Source organism: Eublepharis macularius, chromosome 17, assembly GCF_028583425.1.
Source record: "Eublepharis macularius isolate TG4126 chromosome 17, MPM_Emac_v1.0, whole genome shotgun sequence".
Lineage (NCBI taxonomy): Eukaryota > Metazoa > Chordata > Lepidosauria > Squamata > Eublepharidae > Eublepharis > Eublepharis macularius.
Genome location: NC_072806.1, coordinates 14,125,858 through 14,139,544, shown reverse-complemented (window position 1 = coordinate 14,139,544; position 13,687 = coordinate 14,125,858). Strand labels below are relative to the sequence as shown.

Genomic DNA, 13,687 nt, shown 5'->3' with positions numbered 1-13,687 from the left:
TTCATTAACTCAGAAGTGGCTATTTAATTACAAAATGCATATTGTCACGTGGTAAACTAAACAAAATTACTGCCACACTCATCCTAGAGTAGGGGAAAAGAGAGGAGGTATTCTTGATATTTTTAAATTTACACTCACAAACACGACAGCTAGTTTTAGTGATAGGAAATATTCCATCTTTAGGGAAACTGAGGTGTCCACAATTCCAATGACCATTACTTGAAATTCTTGAAAATCATTTTCCAGAGAACTTGGAGGGCTGGAGTCATACAAGGTAATGAGAGCAATAGCAAATGTTTAACAGTACTCTCTTCTGGAAGGAGGGAGTTGTATAATGCTGGGCAGTTAGGCAACTATCAATCTGGGGATCCTAGCAAGGAGGGGTGGCTCCCCTACACAGAATGTTTGGGTAATAGACGTTTCTTAGGCGGTAGGTCTTGGCAGCTCTTTGGAAACAGAGGGCAGCTGCTTCGTCGCACTCACAGATCATCCTAAGGCACATGGTTTTCCCACCTGGAAAATCAAAGAGCCAAGAGTTAAGGTACACCTCTGCTTTTATTTGTTTGATTTTGATCTCACTTCTCCTTCAAAGATCTAACGATGGCGTCCCCGGTCCCTTCCGCAGAACAATTCTGTGGGGCTGGTTAGGTTGACAGAAAGAGAGAGACTGAATCAGCTTTATGGCTGAGTGGGGATTTGAACTCAGGTCTTCCCAACATTTCAATTATGTAAATTGAAATGTTGTACTCCACTCTGAGCCCGCCTGGCGAGGAGGGCGGACTAAAAATACAATAACAATAACAATAATAATAGTCTGGCACTACAATTGTTACAAGCAGGTAAGCCACGTTAGTCTGTAATGGCAGAACAAAATTTGAGTCCAGCTGCACCTTAAGTAGCAGCAAATTTTTCTAGGGTATAAGCTTTTGTGAATCAAAACTCACTTTTGTATCTTGGAAAATGTGTTACTCTTTTAAGGTGCTGCAGAAATTGTGTATAACTATTATACACTAGATGCAAGGGCCTCTTTGCCAATATATCTCTGGTCCTTGCAGGGATAGGTGCTATTCATTGTGAATCAGAAATGGGAGTCTGCAAGCTAGAGACTCTGCTGCACTGTAAGGTGGAGTCCAACTTCACGAAAGCAAACATCAGGATGCTGGCAGGGAGGGTGAAACAGAAATGTGACTCTTTTCTTTTGTAAACATGCAATCAAAGACACCTATTGGGTCAAGGGGGCATCTTGAGTCCAGTTGTTAACCTCATCCTTACCTTTGGACAGCAGTAGGCTTTGGATTTGGAAGGAGGAGACAAAGAGGTGGGACCATGCAAGGAGGTGGTAAGGTTGCCAAATCTGACTTGAGAAAATCCTGGAGATTTGGGGAGGGAGGTTGCCTGTGGAGGAGGGAGTTTGGGATATTCCACCTAGAATCTGTGGTATACTATAGAGTCTGCCCTCCACAGCTGACATTTTCTCCTAGGGAACCTATATTTGTAGTCTGGAGATCAGATGTAATTCCCAGAAAAATCCAGGCTGAGCCTGGAGGTTGGCTGCCCTAAGAGGAGGGCCAACTACCTTTATCTTGCCCAAAGGCTGTCCCAAAGTCCAAAGCTGGTAGTGGTCCAGGACATCTGGATCATACTGCATTTTTCTTCACTTACTGCAATGAAAGGCCCCGTTCCAGAAAGAGTAGGAATAAGTCTCCAATTTGGGGTCACAGCCAAGTGATGACATCTTTCCATAGCAACAGTCATGGGTATGGCAGCACCTTATCGTTTCAGAAAGGAAGATGGGGGGAAAGAATAAATCACTGTTCCATAGTGCTTGTACTCCAGAAGCAGAATCCAGTGACAAAAGAATTCAAAGCTGGGGTAACATGTTCCAATTCCCAAGACTTCTTCAGAAGAGCTTTTTTAAAAAAAGAAACCCATGGTATTGGATCGCCTTTAAATCAGTACAGCTTGCCCATCTGTTTTTGGTAGAGTTGCCAGCTAGGGCTGGCAACTGGCTGAGACGATTTAGAGGGGCAGGGATGGGCAAGCTGGAGCGCCTAGCCTCACTTCCAGCAAAAGCTCTAGTCAAGGGTGATCCTGTAGGTAGGACTTACTAGTTTCTGATTTTATAAGCATAAAAGTTTTCTAGCAGAACCATCCCGTTCTTGCCAGGTCAGGCCGTTATGTGAAATCGCCAATAGCCTGTCTCTTCTCAACCCTATTTGCAGGTGATTGCTATGAATTACCTTTGAATTAGGGTTGCGAACTGTTTTGGGAAATCCATGAGGTTTTGGAGGCGGTGCCTGGGAAGAGAGGTGTATGGGAGGGGAGCTATGGTTGCCAACCTCCAGGTGGGGGCTGGCACTCTCCCAGAATTACAACTGATATTCAAATTACAGATATCTGTTCCCCTGGAAAAAAAATGGCAGGTTCCATAGCATCACATCCCTGCTGATCTCCCTCCACCACCACCCCCAATTCCATCTTCCCTAGACTCCACCTCTCAGATACTCCAGGAATTTCCCTACCTGGAGTTGGCCACACTTGAGGCAGCTCAGCAGGGATTTGATGCCATAGAGTCCACCCTTTGACGCTGCCATTTTCTACAGGGGAACTGATCTCTGTAGTCTGGAGATAAGCTGTAATTCTGGGAGATCTCCAGGCCCTAGTCTGCCTGTTCCATTGAGGGGAGGGATTCCTGCGTTTCTTTCAGTGTTCACATTTTAGTGACAAATACAAGCTTCAGTCAATATAAACTGGAAAGAAGAAAAAAACACTGGGAGTGTGTGTGTGTGTGTGAGAGAGAGAGAGTGAGAGAGCCTGCCTCTTTAACAGAGGTTTCATTGGATGCTATACCAGGTGATATTATTTATTACCACGCTCCGAAAAGTTTCCAGTGCTCATTTTCATACTGTTAAAGGCACAGGACATTTTCTCCAGGCCTGATGACGATTCTACAGTGGATGTGACTTGCTAAGTATACTTTTTAAGATGAGCTGAATTGTGTCTTTGGAAGGAAAGCATCCAATTCTCAACATTTTAAATCTGCATATTTCAAATTTTTGTACTTTCTCCTTCTTGTTTTGATTGATGGTAAACCAAAAATGACCTTAACGTCACGTGTGTCAATATCAGATCCTTTTTATTTCAGATATATTCTGCCTTCAGTTTAGAGTCAAATAAGGTGACTTTAATGAGAGTTCTCGGGGTGGGGAGCGAGTTTCGATTTCAGCACCTCCTCCCAGGATCCCACCCTCTTACCAGTCAGTTTCATCCAAGGGTTGCTTGGAGCCTCCCAGGCCACAGTAGCATCCATATCCATTGTAATGCAGAGAGGCGAGTTTGCCCGTTACCTGCCGGACCATGCTGGCAAACTGGACCAAGTTGCCATTTGCTAAGGAGAGAGCTGCAAGCAAGAACATAAGAAAAGCCCTGCGGGATCAGACGACCTAGGGCTTGCCAGCCTCCAGGTGGTAGCTGGAGATCTCCCGGAATTGCAACGGATCCCCAGGCAACAGAGACCGGTTCCCATGGAGAAAATGGCTGCTCTGAAGGGTGAGCGTTATGGCATTATACCCCACTGAGGCCCCTTCCCTCCTCAAACACCACCCTCTCCAGGCTCCACCTCCAAAATCTCCAGGAATTTCCCAAACTAGACCTGGCAACCTTAATCAGACCAGCAGGTCATCAGATCTGCTACTCTGTTCCCTTGGAGGGGCAATAAATAGGACATAAGGCCATTGTCTTCCCGTCGTATTGTCTTCTAGCTCTAGTATCCAAAGGTTTACTGCCTCTGAATTTGGAGGTTCCCTCTGGTTGCCGTTGAATATTTCAGTAACAGAAAACTGGAGACAGCCACCTTCTGGATGGTTAGAGACGACAGATTCCTTCTTTCATGGGATCATGTTGCTAAGCTGTATCTAAATGGACGTCTCAGGCCCTGATGTTTATGGACAGAGCAGACCGAACATCTGGTTAAATGGTGACGTCTATCCATTGTGCATAGTTTGTTATTTATTTATTTAGGATGAGTTTAACACACTTTTCTGCATACAGAAACAGACCCAAAGCAGCTTGCAATGTGCCAAATGTACAAAAGACAATCAAATTTCAGTTATGCAAAATGATTAAATACAAGTTTTCACTCCTACTTTACTTGGGGCTACTCCTGCGCTCCACACAGTCCACTGTCAGAAATGAGTGATGCATTTTTGCACATGTGTTCTCTCTCTCTCTCTCTCATATATAGTTGCCAACTTCCAGGTGGGGCCCGGAGATCCCACAGATTTACAGCTGATCTCCAGTTCCCCTGGAGAAAATGGGTGCTTTGAGGAGTGGCATTCACAGCATTATACCCCACTGAGTTCCCTCCCCAAACCCCACCCTCCTCAGGCTCCACCACCCCCCAACTCCAGGAATTTCCCAACCCAGAGTTGGCAACCTTAAGTTCGTGTAAATCTAAAAGTCTTTGGCTTGCACTTACCACACAGGAGAAGCAAAGGGATTCCAAGTGAAAGACTCATATTTACGCAGCTACTAAATATGTAGAATAGTAAAAGGGGCTTATTCTGTATCCCAAGGCAGGAAAGTTCAGGAAATCTAGAGAGCTGCAAGTGGTACTCTTTATATAATTGCACATGCTTGTGTTCTGTTCCTCTTTGGGAATGACATTATAGACGGATGTGCAAATATTGATCTTTTCACCGAGATCTGTTTGATGAATCAGGGCGTACCCAAGACCAGCACACCCACAGAACTGTTGGGACGTATATTGAGGGTGTTGGACATCCTGGTAAAAATACATTTCCCAGATAGTTTCAGGAGAGCAGCTGCGTTGGACTGCAGTAGAAGAGCAAAATCCGGTCCAGGAGCACCTTAAAGACCAACTAGATTTCTAGAATCCTAGAAAGGGGCTTTTAATGAACTGGAGTCTGACTCTAGTAGCTGGAGGCTTCCAGAATCAATATAGGCAGAAAGCACATCTTGTGCTTCCTTAGCCAAGACCCTGCTGGTGTTTTCTGTGACTGACCAACAGATTGTCACTGAGAGTCTACCCTGTTGGCATGTGTTGCATGTGTAGTTTGACAGTACTGGTTCTACCAATAGAACCTTGTTCTGTAAAGTAACCAAGTTCATAGGGAGCCTCACAACACATTACTAAGTACCTAGGGACACTCAAGTGCAGGATTCTGTGTTTAGTCCTCAGTTCATGTGCAGGCTGTTCTTGCTCAGTGCACCCGAATGCCACTTTTATGGGAGCTCCCTTTGTGTGACGCATCTGCAAGTGATTCCAGAGCGTAAAGTGCCAATTCAGCTCTGTTTTCACTGCGAGAACAAGTACAGTAGGCTCTTTTGAATGGCCAATTTGCATTTCTTCAAAATGTGAGGAAGTGTCAAGATCTGCATTTCAATGAATGGATGTGGGGGAAACTGGGATACTTTTAGTAGTTGATCTCAGACATGTGAATGAATTCATGTGGAGCAAATTGAAGTGTGACTGTGTGAGCGAGTGCATGGGAAGCTGGAGAGGCAACATGTGAAATGAGGTTCACTCGAGTGTCCCTAGGTACTTAGTAACATGTGCCCTGGAGAACGCTCCAATCACCTGGAAAACATCTGCTGGTGGTCCCTGGCCCCAGGGAGGCTTGGTTGGCCTCGACCAGGGCCAGGGCCTTTTTGGTCCTGGCCCCAACCTGGTCGAACTCTCTGTCTGAGGAGGACACCTGGGCCCGTCAGGATCTTCTATCATTTCAGCGAGCCTGTAAGATGGAGATGTTCCACCGGGCATATGTTTGAGGACAGCATGAGATCCTTACTGAGCCTCCCACCAAGTGTGGGGTTATACAGTGTCCATTGGCCGGCTGCCTGATGTATGGGTACCAACAAAAAAGGAGGGGCCACCCCCGTTGTTGCTAACAATATAAAGGGAAACCCACGGGGGTTGTTAAGACTACTATTCACAGAATGAAAAAGCTTACTTTATACAGTAATCATTTACTTGTAACTCAACATGCAAAATTCATAACATAAAAATTAATTTGTACATATTCAATGAGAGTTTACATAGAATGAACCTGCAAAGTAAATATAAGTTAACCAGTGTCCAACTCGTGTCTTCTTAAGTATCACAAACTGCACCAACATAAATGATGTCTTCTCTGAACGCGAAGCAGCAAGGGGTTAAAGTGTCCATGTATGTTCCACTTCACTGCAAGTCGCTCACTCGGAAGCAAGAGACACGCCCAATCTGGGGCCGGCTGAAGCTCAGATTTCGATAACGCCTCATCAGGGGCGTCAGTCTCAACCTTATTTTACTCCCAGCTGTGTGCGTTTGGGCATACAGTTCTTATTGTCTCGATCCCAATGGACCATGTCAAAATATCCCACTGGTAACAATTTTAACATTTTAACCCCTTGCTGCTCTGTCCTCTGACAGTTCTCCTGAGACAGGCATCCATCAAAAATGATATGAAACTGGATCCAAGCAAGTATGGAAGATGCCTTCACTAACGAATGTTGGATCCGGCCAAGTATAGAAGACTCAAGAGTCAGAACACTGTGGCAGGGATTCTGAGCAGTCCCTCCTCCCCAAGGGAATGAAGTCCTGATTGAATAAACCATGGGCATCGAGCAGGCAGATTGCATAATATCTGTCACACAAACAAACATGTATTTCACACCATGAGAAACGGTTTGCCATGTCTGTCGAGAGAGAAAAGAGATCAAAGAAAAGAGAGGAAAAAGAAATCAGTACAAAATATAATTATGTCAACGTGACCTTTTAGGATCCTCATTCACTTGATATTTATGGGCTTCAGCGTTATCCTTACTTCTGAAGTACATTTTCTTTTAATATACCTTTTTTCTCTGATATCCCTTTACTTTGGAATTTATACTCTTTTAATATGGTATGCCTTGTACTGGGCTATTTTTCTTCTAATCTTTAAATTACACACTTTTAATATAGAACTCTTTGTGTCTGATACTTATCCTTTTAATCTCTAGTTTATAGTCTTTCAATATGGGAACACCTTGTGTTTGACTCCTGTCTTTCTAATCTTTGAATAGTTACATCGGCCTTCTGTTTTTGCGAACATGACGTGACAAAGCATTTGCATTTTTTAAAAGAGAAGGAAGTACACCAGCTCAAATTTTGAAGGATCATGGTGGTTTCATGCATTGGCAAACCCTGGGGCAGTGGCAAAGGAGCCTCCATCCCTGAGAAGATCTACCATTGAGCACTGTTACTCTCCTCCAATCAGTGGCAAAGATCTCTTCCCTGAATACCCAAGATTCTTCCTGGGACAGATCTTCCTGGGTGGTAGCAACTGAGGGCCAAGCTACAAGTGACGAATGACACTTGAACGGCAAGTGTATTTCTACCTGTTCACTTGCCCTCCACTCAATCCACTTGCTGTTCAAGTGCCGTTTGTCACTTGTAGTTTGGCCCTGAGCATGTTACGTTTATGCAGGGCTTTTTTTCTGGGAAAAGAGGTGGTGGAACTCAGTGGGTTGCCAGCACAGGGGGCAACTCGTGGTGGGAGGGTGGTACCCCTGGTACCACATGTGTGTCCTGGGGGGACCACACAATGATGTCACTTTGGGTCAGCTGAAACAAGAGAGTTTTTTAAAGCTTAAATTGCCCTTGGAGAAAATGGTCACATGGATGGTGACCCCGGCCCCTGATCTCCAGACAAAGGGGAGTTTAGATTGCCCTCCACGCCCTGGGCAATCTAAACTCCCTTCTGTCTGGAGATCAGGGGGAGGGGACACCAGCCAAGTGACCATTTTCAAGAGGTGCCGGAACTCCGTTTCACCACGTTCCAGCTGAAAAAAAGCCCTGTGTTTATGTCAGGCAACACCAACCAAGTTACATTCAACACAAGTATCTAAATAGCTGATTCTGAACATGGCCAAGTTAGAGCACAGATCAAAAAATCTGCATAATGGGTCTATGTATGTAGATTGGGGACCCCCCCCCCTCCCACAAACCTAGGACAGCCCCAAGGTTTGTAGAGAAACCTAATAATAATAACCAATTTATATACCACCCTTCAGGACAACTTAATGCACACTCAAAGCAGTTTACAAAGTGTGTTATTATTACCCTCACGGCAATCACCCTGTAAGGTGGGTGGAGCTGAAAGAGCTCCGAGAGAGCTGTGACTCACCCAAGGTCACCCAGCTGGCTTCAAGCAGAGAAGTGGGGAAAGAAACCCCATTCTCCAGATTAGAGTCCCGCCACTCTTAACCACTACACCTAACTGGCTCTCAGAAACCAAATTGTGAGAGGATTTAACTTCCTTCCCAAATTAGTGAAGCAAAGCATCTTGAGATGCTTCATCACCAGATCTCTCAACCACCATTTTAAAGACAATTTCAGAATTTTTTTTGTGGGGGGGGGTTGTGGAAGGAAGAGGTATATGAACATCGGGCACTAGCCAATAAATGCCCCCTGGGTTTCTGTCAACATGCTGGAAAGTCACAAAACCAGGGTTTCTTTCCCACCCAGCGCTCACTCTACAACAGAAGGAATAATGTCCATATGTTTCCAGGGTAATGAAGATGTGTGTGCACGTTTCCAGGACAAATGTGTTGAGACCAGTTGTGCCAGACTGAATACATCTTCCTCAATATGTGGAAAGGAAGGCAGATTACTTACAACATTCAACGTCTTCACCATCATAGGTGTAACTGTAGCTCCTCGTTCTGGCATCACACAGCGGAGGCTTCAGAGATTCATAGCAACAGTTTAGGATCTGACAACATCTAGAGGAGAAAGAAAAAATGAAAGTCAGTTCTGCATCTGTTCTAACAACAAACGTTTCCTATGAAGTATCCTCACATTATTTTCCAAAGGGTACTTCCAGAGAACGCCTGTGTAATCTTCAACAGAATTACACCATTCTACATCTGTTGATTTAAAAGTGTGTAACTCTATTTTAAGTGTGGTAGTTTTAGACATGGAGCTTGACTGTAATTATCCAGTTGCCTTTACCAGATATTTTACTAATGAGCAAGTAGCTGTTGTGTGTGTGGCAAGTAGAACACAAACATTTACTGCAGCAACACAAGGAGCCAATGAGATCAGTGTTCCGAACCAGCCCAAAGAACCTGTGTACCCGGAATGAGTTAATATCTGACTTCAATGGTCTTAGGCTGGAGTAACTCTGCATAGGATTGCACTGTTAGTCCATTAGGTTTTGAGGCTTGGCTTTTAGAGCCTGGAAGCTGTGCATGTGTGAGAGAGGTTAGTTTAAGAGAAGTATGAATTAATGATCATTGGAGAAATCAGATCTCTTAAAAAGTTTCTCTGTCTGGGGAACTGAGTGCTGGACCTGGTGTGAAATGGCATATCATCATCATCATCATCATCATCATCATCATCATCATCATCATCAGGGCTTTTTTTCTGGGAAAAGAGGTGGTGGAACTCAGTGGGTTGCCCTCAGAGAAAATGGTCACATGACTGGGGCCCCACCCCCTGATCGCCGACAGAGGGGAGCTTAGATTGCCCTCAGCGGTGTGGAGGGCAATCTAAGCTCTCTTCTGTCTGGAGATCAGGGGGCGGGGCCACCAGCCATGTGACCATTTTCAAGAGGTTCCAGAACTCCATTCCACCACGTTCCAGCTGAAAAAAAGCCCTGATTACTACTACTACTGCTGCTGCTGCTGCTGTTACTGTTCTCACTGGGACCCAAGGCAGATTACAAGTATGATAAAAACTTTTAATCAACCAGTGAGCAAATTACAAGATATGATAATGTTTGAATCTAAATGCAAAGATTCCTAGTAAGACAATATAGTTAAGTTGGGATTGTAGAATGGGTGGGAAAATAAACAATGTATGCAAACATATTTGTTTAAGGCAACATGACTGTCAGTGTAGGAAAGGCTTCTTTCCACATTATAATAGGAGTGCCAACCTGCAGAATGGGCTTGGAGACCTCATGGAATTACAACTGATCTCCAGATTGCAGGAATCAATTTCCTTGGAGAAAACAGCTGCTTTGGAGGGTGGACTCTGTTACATTGCATACTAGTGAGGTCCTTCCCACCAAACCCGTACCTCCCTAGGCTTCATCTCCAAATCTCCAGGAATCTCCCAGCCTGGAGTTGGCAACCCAAGTACGCAGGTTGGGCTTGGGGCCCTCACTCTGTATCAGACATAGGACTGCCAATTCCAAGTTGGATAATTCCTGAAGGTGCCATTTGTTATGTGGAGTCAAGAACACTAAATCAGCCATATACACATCAATATAATCCTTGGGATCGCCATGACCAACGCCGTCGACTCCACAGTAGCAACCATACGATTTAAAAATACTGCCATTTATTTTAACCACATCAGTGAGCATTTGTTCACGGTTTTCCTCCTTCCCGTGGACATCAAAATCACCTAGAAAACAACAACAAAAAAGAGATCCCATTTGTTCAGTTTGTTTTTGCTATGGATGTGGGGGGGGGGTGAAGATGTCAAGGGTCACGTCAAAAGTCACTGTGTGATCTTGATTGCCAGTTGATGGCTTTTACACCATGAGTACGTCTACAAGTCTACAGTCAAGATACATCTGCCGCGCATTCAAGAGATGAGTCCTAAAAGAGAGGGAGCTGGAATATGAAGAATGGCAGCTCTAACACACACGAACATTGAACAGTGTTCCCCAACATGGCAGCCATAGGTACCATGAGACCCTTTGATGTGTTTTCCGGTGCCCATTTTCTTCTTGAGGATAAAATCCTCAAGGGTCCTGTAAGAAATGGAAAACAACAGGGAGCTTTGGATTGCTCCCGACTAGCTGAGCAACTAATAAAAACTGACTGACATCTCAGGCTAGCATGTCATGATCAAGCCTGGAGCTTGTCCATAGAGACCTGAGATCTACACTATACCAATATTCCTACCACCAATAAAAAGGGCAAAAGCCTGCCAGCAGTGAACCCCTCATAGAAATATAGAGCTGGAAGGAACCCCAAAGGCCATCTAGTCCACCCCCTGCACAATACAGGAAATTCCCAGCTCCCCCCCCCCATACAGAAGCCTGTTGAGAATGCCTTTGTAACAGATGGCTCCCCCGTGCTTGGGAGCAGCCATGTGATATATTAATCTCACTCAATTGTGGAAAAACCACTCCATGAAAAACCTAGGAAGGCTACTCTACTTACCAGAGGTGACTAGCATAGCAAAAGTAAGAAGCAGGTTCATTGTCACACACACCACCTTAAAAGATCACTCGGGATTCTCTGGTGATCCCCAAACCGAGGAATGAGGATTGAGAAAGTCAGATCTTCCACAGACTGATTTGGAAACATTCAGTCATTGTTCGAGAAGGTTGTGAAGTCCAAACCAGAAGAAGTAGTACTCATAGACAGGCTCCTACAATCTAAAAGCTGATAAGGCAGTGGGCAGCCAGGTACAAACTGTGAATGCCTTTTTACATCAGGTGATTGTTAATATGGAATACATTGTGTGACTTGGACTGGTCACGTGGCATGTTTCCCACTACCTCTAATGCCCATCACTAGCTTCTGCTGGTGAAAGTGGAGAAATGCCTTGCCTAGTTTAAAGATTTCAAAAAAGACACCCGGTAGACTGGCTACACTTCGGGCCAAGCTACACATGACAAATGACACTTGAACGGCAAGTGTATTTCTCCCTGTTCACTTGCCCTCCACTCAATCCACTTACCATTCAAGTGTCATTCGTCATGTGTAGCTTGGCCCTCCAACAGAGTGGGAAGCAGTTGGGGCTGCTGTCTTGTAGATAAAGGGTACACATTGCCTTTATCCTCTGCTTTGCCCTGCAATAGTGCATTAGAAATAACAGACCTGGAGATCATGGATCACCTTTAACTAACTAACTAACTAACTAACTAACTAACTAACTAACTAACTAACTAACTAACTAACTAACTAACTAACTAACTAACTAACAAACAAACAAAAGGTAAATTGCAGACGTGAACAGACACAATTTGGACTGGGGGCATGTGGGAAGAGAATGGGCTTAGACTGGAGCAATTTGGCATAGGAGTTCACTGTTACCCTTCAACCCTCTGATTGAATCAGGGATCCATGTGCCTGAAGGAGTCTAGTTTCAATTAGCAAAATTTGAGTGGAGCTTGAAAGTTCAAATGACAACTGCCTACACAGGGTAAAGATGAATTGGATTCCACAATCTCCATCACATCTGTTTGGGCTCAAAGAGAGAAAAAAATTCTTTTCTGCCCACAAGATGCTCACAATGGGATGAAGTGCCATATGGGAAAAAAGTGTATACGCTGACAGTTGATAGCAGGGGTCGGCAATCTTAATGAACTGGTAAGCATCTTTGGAATTTCAAGAACAGGAAGTGTATCTCAACAAAATGGCTGCCATCACAAAATGCTAGGAGATCCCCCAAAGGAGGCAGCTATCTCCAAGTGATGCTTCCTGAAGACCCAGAGGGAAAGCCTACCCCAATGGAGAAAAGTTAAACCGGTGCCTTTGGCCTTCTTTTGCAGATGGGGGGAGCACTAAACAAGTGGCCTCATGGCTCACTGAATCAACTTCCAACTGTATGAAAGAGTTCAGGCTTTCAAGTTATGCACACCTTGCAGAAAGGGGGCAGAGAAGAAAGAGTTGTGAAATCTGAAACCTTGCACACATTCCCCAACAGAAATTTCTGCAGGAAGTGGGTGGTCTTAGCCTCTTGAATCTTTTGGGTGACAGCATAGTTCCACACTAGAAATTTTCTCAGGAGATGGTGCCCACTCTTTCTTGAATGCAGTTTTTACAGTTGCCTTTGAATGCCATCAAATAATCATGCATACCACCTTTTTTCAGAGTGTTCTTTCTTGTGCAGTCACAAATGTTTGGGATTAGACACAGGCACAAACCACAAAAAAACCGGGGGCTGGGGCTGGGGTTTAGAGAGGAAATGGCTATTTAAACTGCCCTTTAATACGAACCAAATGAACCAGTAGACCAGTTCGTGGAAGTTCGTGGAAACAAGCTTCCACGAACCACTGGTTCGCGAACCATGAACCGGGATGGTTCGTGGGTTTTTTTTGGTTTGTATTCAGATTCGTGCCCATCTCTATTTGAGACATCTGGCCTTCTCTGAATACTCCCATTGATGTCTGAGATGGGTGTAAACAATTCACTTCCTTTGAGACCTTGTTTGGTGTGAGTGCTTTCTCAATTAATATTAACAAGTATTGTGTGGTAATGGTAAAATTATTTCTCTACCCAATATTTTCACCATATGTTGTCTTTGGCAAAGTTTGAAGAGATGTATTCTCCAAATGTTAACTACATATTTAAGTATTTTTCTGGATTTGAGATCCTGTGATATTTTATTTCAATATATGATTTTTTGACTGAGTTACTTGTCAACCAGCATGCAATGGTAAATTTGTTTTTGTCAGTATTTAGCCTCTGACAGTATATGAGACCATCTTTGAGGTGAGAGATGCCCACAAATTAAAACATCTGAATGTGAAGGCAAGCACTTCACATTCAAAATGTAAAATTTGAATTTTAATTGAAATGTTGAATAGTGAAACTGAAAAAATGTATCCGGCAGAGACTTATCTGCTGTCATTCATGCCAGTACTGTTCATGCAGTATATATGGAGCTGCTCTTGAAGGCTATCTGGAAATTACACAAATATGCTACCCATCCAGGGCTTTTTTTCAGCTGGAACGCAGC

The 13,687-nt window shown here is 44.2% G+C and overlaps 1 protein-coding gene across 1 annotated transcript; it reads right to left on the bottom strand.

Annotated features, from left to right (window-relative positions):
- On the bottom strand, positions 1-4,612 carry LOC129344609 (group IIE secretory phospholipase A2-like). Its single transcript, XM_055001397.1, has 4 exons — positions 4,478-4,612; positions 3,256-3,400; positions 1,663-1,769; positions 1-513 (listed from the first exon to the last, which is right to left on the bottom strand). The coding sequence occupies exons 1-4, from the start codon at positions 4,515-4,517 to the stop codon at positions 371-373; spliced, it is 435 nt and encodes a 144-aa protein (XP_054857372.1). The 5' UTR covers positions 4,518-4,612; the 3' UTR covers positions 1-370.
- Positions 4,613-13,687: the final 9,075 nt, after the last annotated feature.

Excerpts from the sequence above, each read along its gene's own strand:
- LOC129344609 (XM_055001397.1), bottom strand. The coding sequence starts at position 4,517 with ATGAGTCTTTCACTTGGAATCCCTTTGCTTCTCCTGTGTG. Across the intron at positions 1,770-3,255 it reads CCCTTGGATGAAACTGACTG|GTGCTGCCATACCCATGACT; the intron begins GTAAGAGGGTGG and ends TGAAACGATAAG. Across the intron at positions 514-1,662 it reads GAACGGGGCCTTTCATTGCA|GTGGGAAAACCATGTGCCTT; the intron begins GTAAGTGAAGAA and ends TTGATTTTCCAG.